At 47.0% G+C, this 12,031-nt stretch overlaps 1 protein-coding gene across 4 annotated transcripts in view; it reads left to right on the top strand.

Annotated features, from left to right (window-relative positions):
- The first annotated feature begins 6,497 nt into the window (after nucleotides 1-6,497).
- Nucleotides 6,498-12,031, top strand: part of ARID1B (AT-rich interaction domain 1B) — a 324,781-nt gene continuing 319,247 nt past the window's right edge. For 2 of the 4 annotated variants that reach the window (XM_071434924.1, XM_071434914.1), the window contains exon 1: nucleotides 6,498-8,456. In XM_071434924.1, the coding sequence (XP_071291025.1) occupies nucleotides 6,693-8,456 (1,764 nt within the window). In that variant the 5' untranslated portion in view covers nucleotides 6,498-6,692. The remainder of the gene's footprint in view (nucleotides 8,457-12,031) is intronic. The other 2 variants (XM_071434939.1, XM_071434932.1) reach the window with 1 other exon arrangement.

Raw genomic sequence — 12,031 nt, 5'->3', positions numbered from 1 at the left:
TAACATTTAGGGCCTAAATGGATGGAGTCCCTCAGTGTATCAAAAGTACATTGTATTTATTGAAGAGGTTACTACCACCTGCCAGCTGTTTATTGTCCCTCAGCTGGAGTCCACTGTCTCCTCAGATCTGTTGGCTCACATTATCCTAATCTTATTTAGGCAAATGGATCTCAGTTAATGCAGATAGTTTAAAGAGTAAGTCTGGTAACTTGGGTTATTTAATCTAGACAGGATTGGGGAATATCCATAGGAGCAACCGTACCAGCAGGTGTGAGGATCATTAATATCTGACAGAGCGATGCCAACAAAAAATGGGGACCGTAACTTTTCTTCACTGGCTTAGCTGGGTTTTGGAAAAGAGCACCTGTTTATAATCTCTAAGACATAATTTTCTTTCAGCAGTAGTGTTGGCTAAACAGACCCTATTATCTCCCTCTGCCACCAAACCTCCTCTTTGGTCAAACAGAAAGAAGTGGGTAACGGCCTTGTGCGCTCTGCCCCTTTTCTTCCCCCTTCCTGTTATGCCAGCACTACTGTTTGGGCCGTTGGGTGAGTCAGTGCAAGGATCTGGATAAAAATAAGTTTTCTTTCTCCCCTCTTGGGTTGCTGGGCACATCATGCATCTGTGCAGACCCTTGCATCAGCACCCCCAAGGTCCATACCAGGTGACTGTGGCAGTCATCTGGAGCTCCTGGAGCTGGCACTGCAGCTGAAAGACGTGTTCATGCAGTCATGGCGTTCCTCCCTTGTGTCTCTTTTCCTTGATGGTGAAGTGGGAGCAACTGGACTTCTCAGTGTACAGTAGTGCTTTAAGAGTAACTGTATCAAAGCAACAGCTTTCAAACCAGGAAGTTGCCCCCTTGAGAAAGCACAAGATGTACAGAGTTGGGATGGAGAAGCTCAGGACAATTTCGTATGGCCTCTTCCACCTCTCATCTCCCTCACCCTCTTTGAGGCTTTGCAGCTCTTTTCATACTCAGGAGCATTCACTTTGTGTCCCTTGTGCAAAGGAGCTGAAGAAAATTGGCACTGGGGTGAACTTTGTTGGGACTTGGAGGGCAGGATTACAGTGTGAGTGATATTTATGAGTGATACAGCAAGACTATACTTCAGGAGGCTAAGGCAGCTGCAAGTTGGGCTGCAGGAATTGGGGATTATCCAGCAAGCAGATGTGTATATACGTGTGAAAGGGTGGGGAATGAAGATAATGTGAGGGAAAGAGGGAATTACAGACTATTACAGCAAAGGAAAAAGGTGAGTGTCCTCCTCACCAGCTAAAATACTCAGAGATGCTGTATTTGAAATTGTAAATGATAAAATACTATAAAAATGGATCAGAAATAGAGTGCATCAGGCAAAATCATAATTTGACACACTTATAAAAATTCAGAATTACATATAATCTGACACTTTAGTCATAGAACAAAAAAATCAGTTTGCAAAGGAAGAATACTGTGCCATCTTGTATTAAAATCCATGCATTTCTGTCTGTAAATAAAAATATCCTACAGAAAAATATTTTACTTGGTTAAGCCATGGGGGTCACAGTAATCTGTTTCTAGAAACAGCAATTAATAAATACTGTGATATATAAAATATAAGACTATAGAGTGAAAAAAAATTTAAAAGAAAACTTAAGGCTTTTTATTTTTCTTGAAACATCCAGCGTATTTACAGCTAAGGTAACAATCTCATCTATTTTATGAGAGTGAAAGCTGTGTACTGTCAGTTTGATTGTTCCTTCAATGTATCAGTCAACCTGGCATGCTACAACTGACAAAAGGAAGGACCTCCAACCACTGTGTAGTGAGCAGCAAATATTTCTTTTGGTTTCCCATGTATCTCTTGCACATCAGAAAAGAAAAGATTTGTAAAAGGCAGGAGACTGGGAAAGAAACTTGGCAGAGAACTCTATGATTACTGTTATACTGATTCTTGTTTAACTTTTCTAATTCATAAAAAATATGACCACAAATATTTAATTCAAAGGAAGGCCAGCTTTTTCCTAAATTTCTCCAAATGCAATGATGTTCTCAGACAATGGCATAGGATCCAGAAATATTAGAGTAATTCAGTTTAAAGGCTTAGATTTCACTGGTAGGTGAACCCCGAAATCAACAATCCTTCCTATTACTGCCAAATGCGAGATTTTGGTTTGACTTAGAAAATTGGTTGGGCCCCTATCTCACCAAAGTAGAGACACAAGAGCTGTTTTTTCACAGAGGCCTCAGTCCACAGAAGCCCTTAGTCAGGGCTTAAGGAAGCAAGTGATCTTACTGACTTACTGATGCTTAACATTTGTAAAATTGAGGCATTTAAACAGTCTATTCAAGTGGTCTAACTCTAGCAAGTTGCATTTTCATAATAAAATCATGTGTGACATTCTCGAGATGGAGATGGTGATATTCTAAAGTCCTCTTGTTTACACACTGCCAGATGAAATTGGTTAAATTGACCAGGATTAGTAGCTGCTAAAGATTGGCTTTTAATTAAATGGTACAATGTGTCACTCTCTACATGTTTTAGGCCATGATCTGTTCGCATAAACCACATTTTTTTCCAAGTTCACTTTGTCCAGCTAAAATAAAATTTTTACACTTACCTACAGGCTTTACACCTAACAGATTCTGGCTTATCAGCTGGACATCTATGGCACTAGTTGACTTTTTACTTTTTTACTTTTATTTGTGACTGAAATGTAAATATTACATAATAAAGAAAACAGTGCTGTGTTATATTTATATGTTGACCACATAAGGGATCTTTTAAAGCAAAATTCCATTACTATAGTTCCAAATACAAGGCTAAAACAGTCCTGAGCTGGCTGCCTACTTTTCTGCGATCTGATTTATGCCTTATTGAAATAAATTAAAAGATTTGCACTGACTTCAGAATGATTTGGATTGGATGTTTAACTAGTAATAGAAGTGATAATTTAATAAAAGCCCACATACTTCTCTCTTTTTTTCTCATTAAATCTAATGCAAATCTAAAAGAAGGAAATTGAGAATTACAGTGAATTTGACAACAGTTTCATTAAATTGTGCAGTGGATTTAACCATAAAGCACAACAAGATCCCAATGAAAAGCTTTTTCTTTTGTACACAGAGATTTTTCAGACTCCTGCGTGCACCAATGTCAAATCCACCAGACTCTTGGATTTTTACCAAAAAAATTTTAATATTTTTCCCAATACCTCTAACATAGCATCTCAGAGAAATTACAATATTGGTTGGTTTTCTGTCTCTCCCTTCAGTGTTACTCTTTGTATGACTTGGAAGGCCAAACAGAAGGATGGCTGCTGTACTGAGAGGAAAGGCAGTAACTTTCATGGGATCGAGCTACAGACAGGTGGCCTAGGGGGTCTGTATAAATGTTGTAGCCAATGGTGTAAACAAATTACCAACAGTAAGTTTAGAAAATTATGTTGTTTATTTTGAAGAGGGATCCTAGAGCACCGGAGTTTATAATTTATCAGGAAAAATCAAGAGAAAGAAACTACACTTGGACAACATTGGTTTCTAGAAAATAATTAAATTGAAGGAACAATGAAAATAGAACTAAAGTTGAAACTGCGCACTTGCGATATCAAATATCAATGCAATCACTTTGCAGCAGATAATATGCATGGCAATTAGAGCTTTTTTACATTATATTATAATAAATTCATAATTCATACATACAATGAGAGCTTTTGGAAAGGAGCATTTGAATTTAACAAACACTACCATTCATCATCTGAGCAAAGATGGCAAAAGGAATTTCAACATTATTTGCGATCTAAAAAATTGAACCATCGTTGTTGCTTTGTGTTGTGCTTCCCTTGAACAGACTGCAGTGCCTTCTGTCTGCTTTAGGGTGTGGCATCTGCCATTGGGGAGGAAAAACTGGCATGTGTTGCCTTTTATAGCAGACTGATTTCATTGTGCTGAGGGCCTCAATTTTATAGCCTCTTAGTTCCAATCTTGTAGCTGAGTTGCTGAAACAAATGGTAGGAAAAGGAGTTAGTGGTACGAACTCTTCAGTTTAAAGCCTGATGCTTTTTTTGCCCTTTTTCAGGAAAAAGATTTCAAAGTAAATCTGTGTTAAACTTTTGGGGTTATTTTCCCGATTGGAAAGAGTTGCGGAGTGTGTCAGGAAGTACTGCGATCTGCAGCCCAGGCACTATCAGCACATCTTAGCAGATCATCAATACATGTATTTTTGCTCAAATATAAATGTCTCAAAGTATAAGTGTTTAATTGATTTTATATTTTATGTTAGAGTACACATGTAAAGAAGTACACCCAAGGAGACATCTATATTTTTATTTGCATATGAAAGACTTTAAAAATCAACTTAGGTGGTTTAATGTGTATAATTAGCGTGCATTTGAATATAGAAAAGAAGAAAATCCAGGAGATAATGTCAAAAAGGCTCACTAACAAAGATGTAGTATTCTCTTGGCAAAAGCTGATGAATGATTTGGCATGAATTCATCTTACGGTTGTGTTATTCTCTCTCCTACAAAGATGATATATCCCTTTCTAGCAGTTTGCATAGAATTGCAATTTGTTGTTGTTACAGACTGTAATGACCCTTGGGTATGCACCTGATTCCCCTCGCTAGAATTACTCACCATTTTTTTTCCCCGCTCTGTGTTTATATATGTGTAGCCATATAAAATTTTTGCACTTGCAAAAGATACAAAAAAAAATCACCCACAAAACCACCAACCAACCAAAAAAACCAAACCCCCCCAACTGTAAAACAAAAGTATTAGCAAGATGTACTTCACAAGCACTGAGACTTTTCAAAACTAACTCTCTAATGCAAATAATAATATTTCTAACTTTTCAGACAGAGCTAAAATTAATAGACATTGGAATCACACTGCTCATACATTTATCAATAATCTTTACATGTAACTCAACATTAGAGCATGAAGCTTCTGCTCCTTTAATATTTTCACAGTGAATTCAAAAAAGCCTACCTACTCATGACAGCATCTTTCTTGATATGCTGCATTTTTCTCTACCATTATGATTGAATCTCCTATTTATCCTTTTTGAAATTTGAAAACATGCTTACCTTTAACAGACCGTATAAATATATTAATTTAAAACATCGTGGTTTAGACCCTTGCTGTATTGAAAACGTTCACTCATATCCCAGTTTGCTGTATTCATAGCCAAGTATTTGATCTCTCAAATGCTTTCATTAGTTCAACGTAATGTGTGACTATTACCTTTTGTTATACTAGGGTATCACTTGTATTAAGATAGTTATAAAAAAAACTTCAAACCGTTCTGGTTCAAAAATGTAGGTCAGCAGCAGCTTTCCATTTGGAGCAAGAGTTACTCAGATTATATATTTTGGGGTTTGTGTTACTACATGAGTGTCTTGTGCCTACTGGAAATTATATTGTTTGGGGAAACAATTAGGAGACTGAAAATGTCTCTCGCTCTTTGATCATCTCTTGTTGAACTGCAAATAAGTACACAGAACATATTGAAAACGGCCCTATATATAAAAGCATCATCAGTGCAAATGACCGTTAGAATTTGGAGACAGCTGGACAATGTGGACAACTGCAAAGATGCTACCGCTGCAGAATTTTAGGTTAAATTTTATAACCGTCTGCACATACAATATAAATCTTCAGGGGGCGGGTGGCTGGGGGGGGGGGGGAATCCAAAACAAGTCTGATTTCTCCATCACATGAGCAAACGTGTCCCTGCCCTCGGAACACGAGGCGGCTGCTGAGCACGGCACACGGGGCTGGGGGGCAGCGTGCGGCTCCCGAAAGTTTGACCGATCCATCTGCTCCGGCACAGCTGGAGCGCATGGCGGCCCCTCGTCTCCCTCCCGCCGAACCGGCCCGCGCGGGGCAGCGCCGCCGGCGGCACCCTCGGCCCCGCAGCACCGGGGACAGTCCCGCTCCCCGCCCCGCCCCAGCGGCGTTCGGCGGCCCGGAGCGCCCGTCGGGGCCCGCTTCGACCCCTCGCTCGGAGCAGCCCCTGCGGGTTCGGTGCTCCGCGCAGGCCGCGACCCCCGGCGCGCACACGGGCGGGACCCCGCTGGGAGCGGGGGGACCCGCGGGGGCCGCGCCCCCCATCCCGCCGCGCTGCCGGGAGAGCAGGGAGGGGAGCGGGAGCCCGAGCAAGTCCAGCGTGGAGTCCAGTCCGCGTTTTGCGGGTGCGCGGGAGCGATCGGGGCGGAGGGGGCGATGGCTGCCGGCGCTGGCTCGCTCGCTCGCTCATGCCATGCTGGGCCAGCGCGGCTCCGGCAGACGTGTGTTTACCCATATCCGGGTTAGGGAGGAAAGGAGGAGAAAAAAAAAGTTTCATTTAAACCTGAACAAAAAAACTTTCAACGTGAAATCACACAGCGGGAACGGGCACGGACCGTAAGGCGTTCTTACCATTTCTAACCTCAACCACGGACTCGGGGAGGGAAATCGCTGTAACTCGGTGCGTGCGGAGCGGTCCGCAGGGGATACTCTGGGATCAGTCAAGTCCCTGCCCCGGTCGCTTCTCCTTCTGCCCCTCTCCTCTCCTTCCCCCCACCCCTCTGCTCGCCCCCCATTTTTCAGGGTGGGAGTCGATTTTTTTTTTTTTTGTTTAGTTTTTCAATTTTGGGGGTTTTTTTAAATTTTATTTTTTTGTAGTTACTATTATCAGCACCAATTTCTCCGGACTCGCAATGTTGCGATGATCATGGCCGCGCAAGTCGCAGCGGCTCCGGCGAGTGCGAACAACAGCAAGGGCAAAGCCCCGAGCCTGCCGGGCGGCCTGGGCCCAGAGCGAGGCCCGGGGGGGGCCGGGGCTCCCGGGCCGGGCCCCGCACTGGGGGTCGGCGAGGGGAGTCCGGCCGGAGGCAACAGCGTGAATAATTTAGATCACCATCTCCACCACCACCACCGCAGCGAGCCGCCGAACATGGCCAATAACGCGGCTCCCGCCGCTGCCGCCGGTAACAACAACAACAACGCCAGCGGCGGCGGCGGCGGCGGCTCCTCCTCGGAGCCGGCTCTGAAGGAAGCTGGAAGCTCCTCGGAGTTATCTTCATCTTCTTCGTCTTCTTCCTCCTCCTCCTCCTCCTCCTCCAACCCGGGCTCGGCTATGGAGACGGGGCTGCTCCCCAACCACAAGCTGAAGAGCGTCGGAGGCGATCACCCCGCCGCGCCGCCCCACCACCACCATGCCCACCACCCGCATCACCATGCCCACCACCACCATGCCCACCACCCGCACCACCACCACCATGCACTACAGCAGCAGCTAAATCAATTCCCGCCGCCGCCGCCGCAGCAGCCGCCGCCTCAGCACCATCCCGTGCAGAATAACAACAGCAGCCTCGGCGGCGGCGGCGGCGGCGGCAGCGGCAGCAACAACAACGGCGGTGGCGGTGGCGGCGCTGCTCAGCCCAGTGCAGACATGGAGCAGCAGCAACATGGAGGAAAAGACAGTGTTTTGGGCGCTCAGGCCGAGCCCCCCCAGCAGCCGCAGCAAATGCTGAATAAAGGCGCCGACGAGGAGGAGATGCCCGGCAAGATGGGCGAGCCCATCGGCGGCCGCTACGACCACCCCGGCTTGGGACCCCTGGGCGGACAGCAGCAGCCCCAGCAGCCGCCCCCGAGCGCTGGGAGCGGCGGCGGCGGCCTCGGCGGCGGCGGCGGGAGCGGGGGAGGCGGCGGCGGCCCCTCCGCGGTGGGTGTCTCGGAGTTCAATAGCTATTATGGCAACCCTGCCCCTGCCCCTGCCAGCAGCGCTACGGCGAGCCGCGCCGGGCCTTGCTTTGATCAACATGGCGGACAACAAAGCCCCGGGATGGGGATAATGCACCCCACGGCGGCCCCCAACAGCATGGACCCCCTGCAGAACTCCCACGAAGGGTACCCCAACAGCCAGTACAACCACTACCCGGGCTACGGCCGCGGCCCCAGCGGCGGCGGCGGCGCGGGCGGCGGCGGCGGCGCGGGAGCCGTGGCGGCGGCGGCGGCGGCCGCCGGGGCAGGCGGCGGCGGCTACGGGGGCTCCGCGGCGGGCTACGGGGTGCTGAGCTCCCCGAGGCAGCCCGGCGGCGGCATGATGATGGGCCCCGGCGGCGGAGCCGGCCTCGGCAAGGCTGGTGCCGGCACGGCGGCCGGCGGATTTGCGCGGTTCTCCGGGCAGAACCAGCACCCGTCCGGGGCCACCCCTACCTTGAACCAGCTGCTCACGTCCCCCAGCCCCATGATGCGGAGCTACGGCAGCAGCTACCCCGACTACAGCAGCCCCAGCGCCCCGCCGCAGCCCCAGCCCCAGGCAGCGGCGGCCGCCCCGGGAAGCCAGCAGGCAGCGGCGGGCATGGGCATGGGCAAGGACATGGGCGCCCAGTACGGAGCGGCGAACCCGGCCTGGGCAGCGGCTCAACAAAGGAACCACCCGGCGATGAGCCCCGGGAACACCGGGCAGGCCATCAGCAGGACCCAGGTAACTCCCCGCGCTCGCTTAATGACGGCTTGTGCCTCCGTGTCGCTCGTGTCGGGCTCTTAGTTTCTTTGTAATTCACTTTTTTTCTTCCCCCCCCCCCGCCCCTTTTTTGTCTTTTATTTTTTTTTCTCTTCCCCCCCCACCCCCCCATTCTCTTCTGGGCCAGTTTTGCCCCTCGCTACCTCCGTAGCGAGGGTGAGCCGTGCACAATGCACGGCCCTGTTGGGGCTGGAGGCACCGGAGTGTGGCTTTCGCTGCCGAAATTAGGTTGTTCTCAGACCCAATTAATATTTTCCCCCACCACTTTAAAAAGCGTCGGAGATACGCAGGGCCCGGAGGACAAACAGCTCGGGACGGACGGGGGCGGGGGTTGGATTTTGTAACCGGAGTGCCGGACCCGGGGGGCTCCCGGGGGATAACGTCCATTATCTTTCACGGGGCCTTTTTTTTTCTTCTCTCTTTAACCCGTTGCTTTTTTTTTTTTTTGCCTTTTTTTTTTTTTTTTTAATCCCCGAGCAGAACGAGTTGCGCCGTTGCGCGCTCTCAGCAAATTAGTTTGTCACTGATTGGAGTTACCGCAGTGAAATCCACGTAACGCGGCCGCGTTCCTTTCCCTGTGGGAAGAGCGCGCGCGTGTGTGCGCGCCTGTGCGCCCGGTCCGCGCGGGTCGTCCCGGCCCGGTGACCTGCGGGGGACTCGCCCGCCTGCAGGAGCGTGCACGGGTGCGCGGGCGCGTAATTGCCTTTCACTTCCAAACACACGCAGAAATAAAAAAAAAAAAAGAAAAAAGGAGAAAGAAAAAAAAAAAGAGGGAAAAGTCCTTGGCGTCAGCAAAGGGGCGCGGGCACCGGGGCAGGCCGCCGTCCCCGCTCCCTCCCGCACTCCTGTGCCCCAGCCCCGGTAACTCCGGCGATCGATCGATGGATGGATCCGATCGATAGGCAGGCGCGATGATCGCGGGGCGGCGGGTGCGGCGCAGCGCCTTTCCGGGGCGGCGCGGCGCGGCGCGGCAGGAATGCCGGCTGCCGGGCGCGACCCTTGGAGGAGCGTCCGGATCTCCTCCGCCCGCCAGGTTGGGAATTTGAATTGTGGAGGTAAACTGGCTGCAACCGTCTCCCGACAGCTGCCTCCGAGTTGACATCTAATCTGCCATCTGATTGGCTCCGCGCGCGCCATTGGGCACCTCGCGCCGCTGATGTAAATAGAGGCGCTGGAGCGGCGCAGGCACAGAGCCCCCGCCGCCAGCACCGCCGGCACCGGGGGGCACCGGGGCACCGCCGCCAGCGCCGCGCGGGCACCGCCCCCCGCCCCCCAGCCTGCCCGCGCCGCCGGCCTCTCCTGGGCTCCCATTGATTTGTTTATCTACTTATCTATATTTACTTGCTTCTTTTAGATTTTTAATTCCGCGCTAATTAGGGGCGGTAGGGAAAGTGCCTCGTAATAACTGTGCTTTTGGACGAGGGTTCGGGTTTTCGGGTTGCGCTCGCGCCTTCTTCAAGAAAAAACAAAACAAAACAAAAAACCCTGACAAACCTAAAGATTTTGTAATGTTGCAGATTACGGATGTTATTCAAGGGATCGGATTTTTATTAAAAAAAAGAAACCAAATACTAGTTTCGTTGCGTTTCTGTTAGCTCGATGCCTATCCTGTGCATGCCTCTTATAAAGATCGTGTTTGCATGTGAGCTGCTGTAGGTGAGAAAATGCCGTGTATTGTACAAAGAAGGGAAGAAGGAACCGCTCTGCCAGAGATTGTGTTTGTTTCAGCTCTGCAACAAATCCAGATATTCGGGAGAAAACCTGCTTTTGGGTTTGAATTGCGGTTAGAATACTTCAAGAAGCATCGGGAGTTGTTGATCTCATTATTTTTCTACACAAGTGTGAGATTAGGCTCGAATTCTCAGTAGGAAAGTGAATTGTGTTAAATGGAGTAGTGCATTAGATTTTTATGGGTTTCTTCTCCCTTCAACAAGATCTTTCTATTAAGAACTGTTAAATCTTTTAACAGCTTTTAACAGCAAGGTCTGACAGGAACAAATGCAGGTGTATGATTTTGGGGTCCTCCAACGGCTGGATCTTTCAATAAAGTAATGAATAGAATCTGGAAAAATCACCGCTTAATATTGCAAATGGTGTATTAATCCTGAAAAAAAATAGTAAGCCCTTAGATGGGCTATGTGTGTGTTTGTCTACTTCTGACAGACCATTCCTGTCATGTTTTTAGTTTTTATTCCATTTTCCTTTCTTTTTCTTCCAAGGAAATAAGATTTGTGTCTGTGTGTGTATGTGTTAATTTTTACCATTTTTTAAATTTGCAATGGTAAAAGGGTCACTGGAAGCCATAATGTAATGAGGCCTCGTATGCATAACCTTTCATAATTACTCTAAAAATATTTGCATCATCTCCTTTTTAACAGGTAATTCAGAATTTGTGGCTTTAAAAGCTAGGAAAACCGTTGTCACACATCGTACATGCTAGTTCAGGGTGCTCTTTCTTCGTGGCAGAGATTGTTTAAAGTATTTTATTTTTATTGGAGGAGTGAGAATAAATTCATTTATGTCCTCAGTATGACCCTTAGAAATACTTCCTTATATTTATGGGTTTGCATCCTATCATCCTATCTTACAGATTTCTTTTTTTCACCGTAAGGATTGGCATGCAGCTTAGAAAGAATAATAGTCTGGCAAGAGCAAAATTTCTTTGATTGTTTTTTTAAATTATTTTTTCCTCAAAATAATTGTCATAAAGACAAGACATAATTGTTTTTTATATTATGACTTTTCCCTTTAACCAGTAAGAGATTGAGATAAAATTTTTTTTTAGGTTTTAAATTAATATTTTTTGATGTATAAAATGGGTTGTGTCAAAAAGTAGTTACCATTAGCTTGCAGAACACAATTGGTTTTGTACACTGTTATTTATTTTTAATTCCCACATGTCAATTTCTCTGTAAGTAGAGAAATTGATTGCTCTTTGAAAAAGAAAACCGGAATATTTAGTCCAGCATCTGAACAGAAGGCTTCTCTTCATTTTTCTAATAATCATCTGTGTGTGTGCTCTCGATATGTGTATACACACATTAGAATATGCTCACTTGTCATGTGTCTTTGTAAAGCAGATGTTGATTGGCCCCTAAGCCTATAAGGAACTATTGTCCTGTGAACAGAGAAAAAGGACCGACAGTAGGTTACAACATCTGAGATGCTTGTTCAGGAAAGTCTTGCCTCGGCATGGGTAATTTTTGTAATAAGAAAAACTGTGGCATCCTACTATGAACTAAGTTCTGTATTTGTCCAGCCTATTGAATTATTTAAGAAAATTTTGCTTCCATTTAATTTAATCACCTTACCCAACAGAGAGATGTGATGGAAGCTTGCAGTAGAGGCTTCCTGCTTCGGAAGAAACACACATTTTCGGGGCAGATGCATGTTGCGCACACAGATACATTGATTTCATGGTGGGGGACTTGTATGATGCTGGTACAGTACCTTGTCATTCAGGTCTTTTGATTATTGATTAATTAATCCTTGACAACATACAGATATTTAGAGTCCTAAGTCTCCTTTTATTCTTC

The sequence above is a fragment of the Agelaius tricolor genome, unplaced genomic scaffold (genome assembly GCF_023055355.1).
Source record: "Agelaius tricolor isolate 1412-34295 unplaced genomic scaffold, bAgeTri1.0.p SCAF_1, whole genome shotgun sequence".
NCBI classification, from domain to species: domain Eukaryota; kingdom Metazoa; phylum Chordata; class Aves; order Passeriformes; family Icteridae; genus Agelaius; species Agelaius tricolor.
Note: the sequence above shows the minus strand (reverse complement) of the source record. Positions and strands in the feature narration are given on the sequence as shown.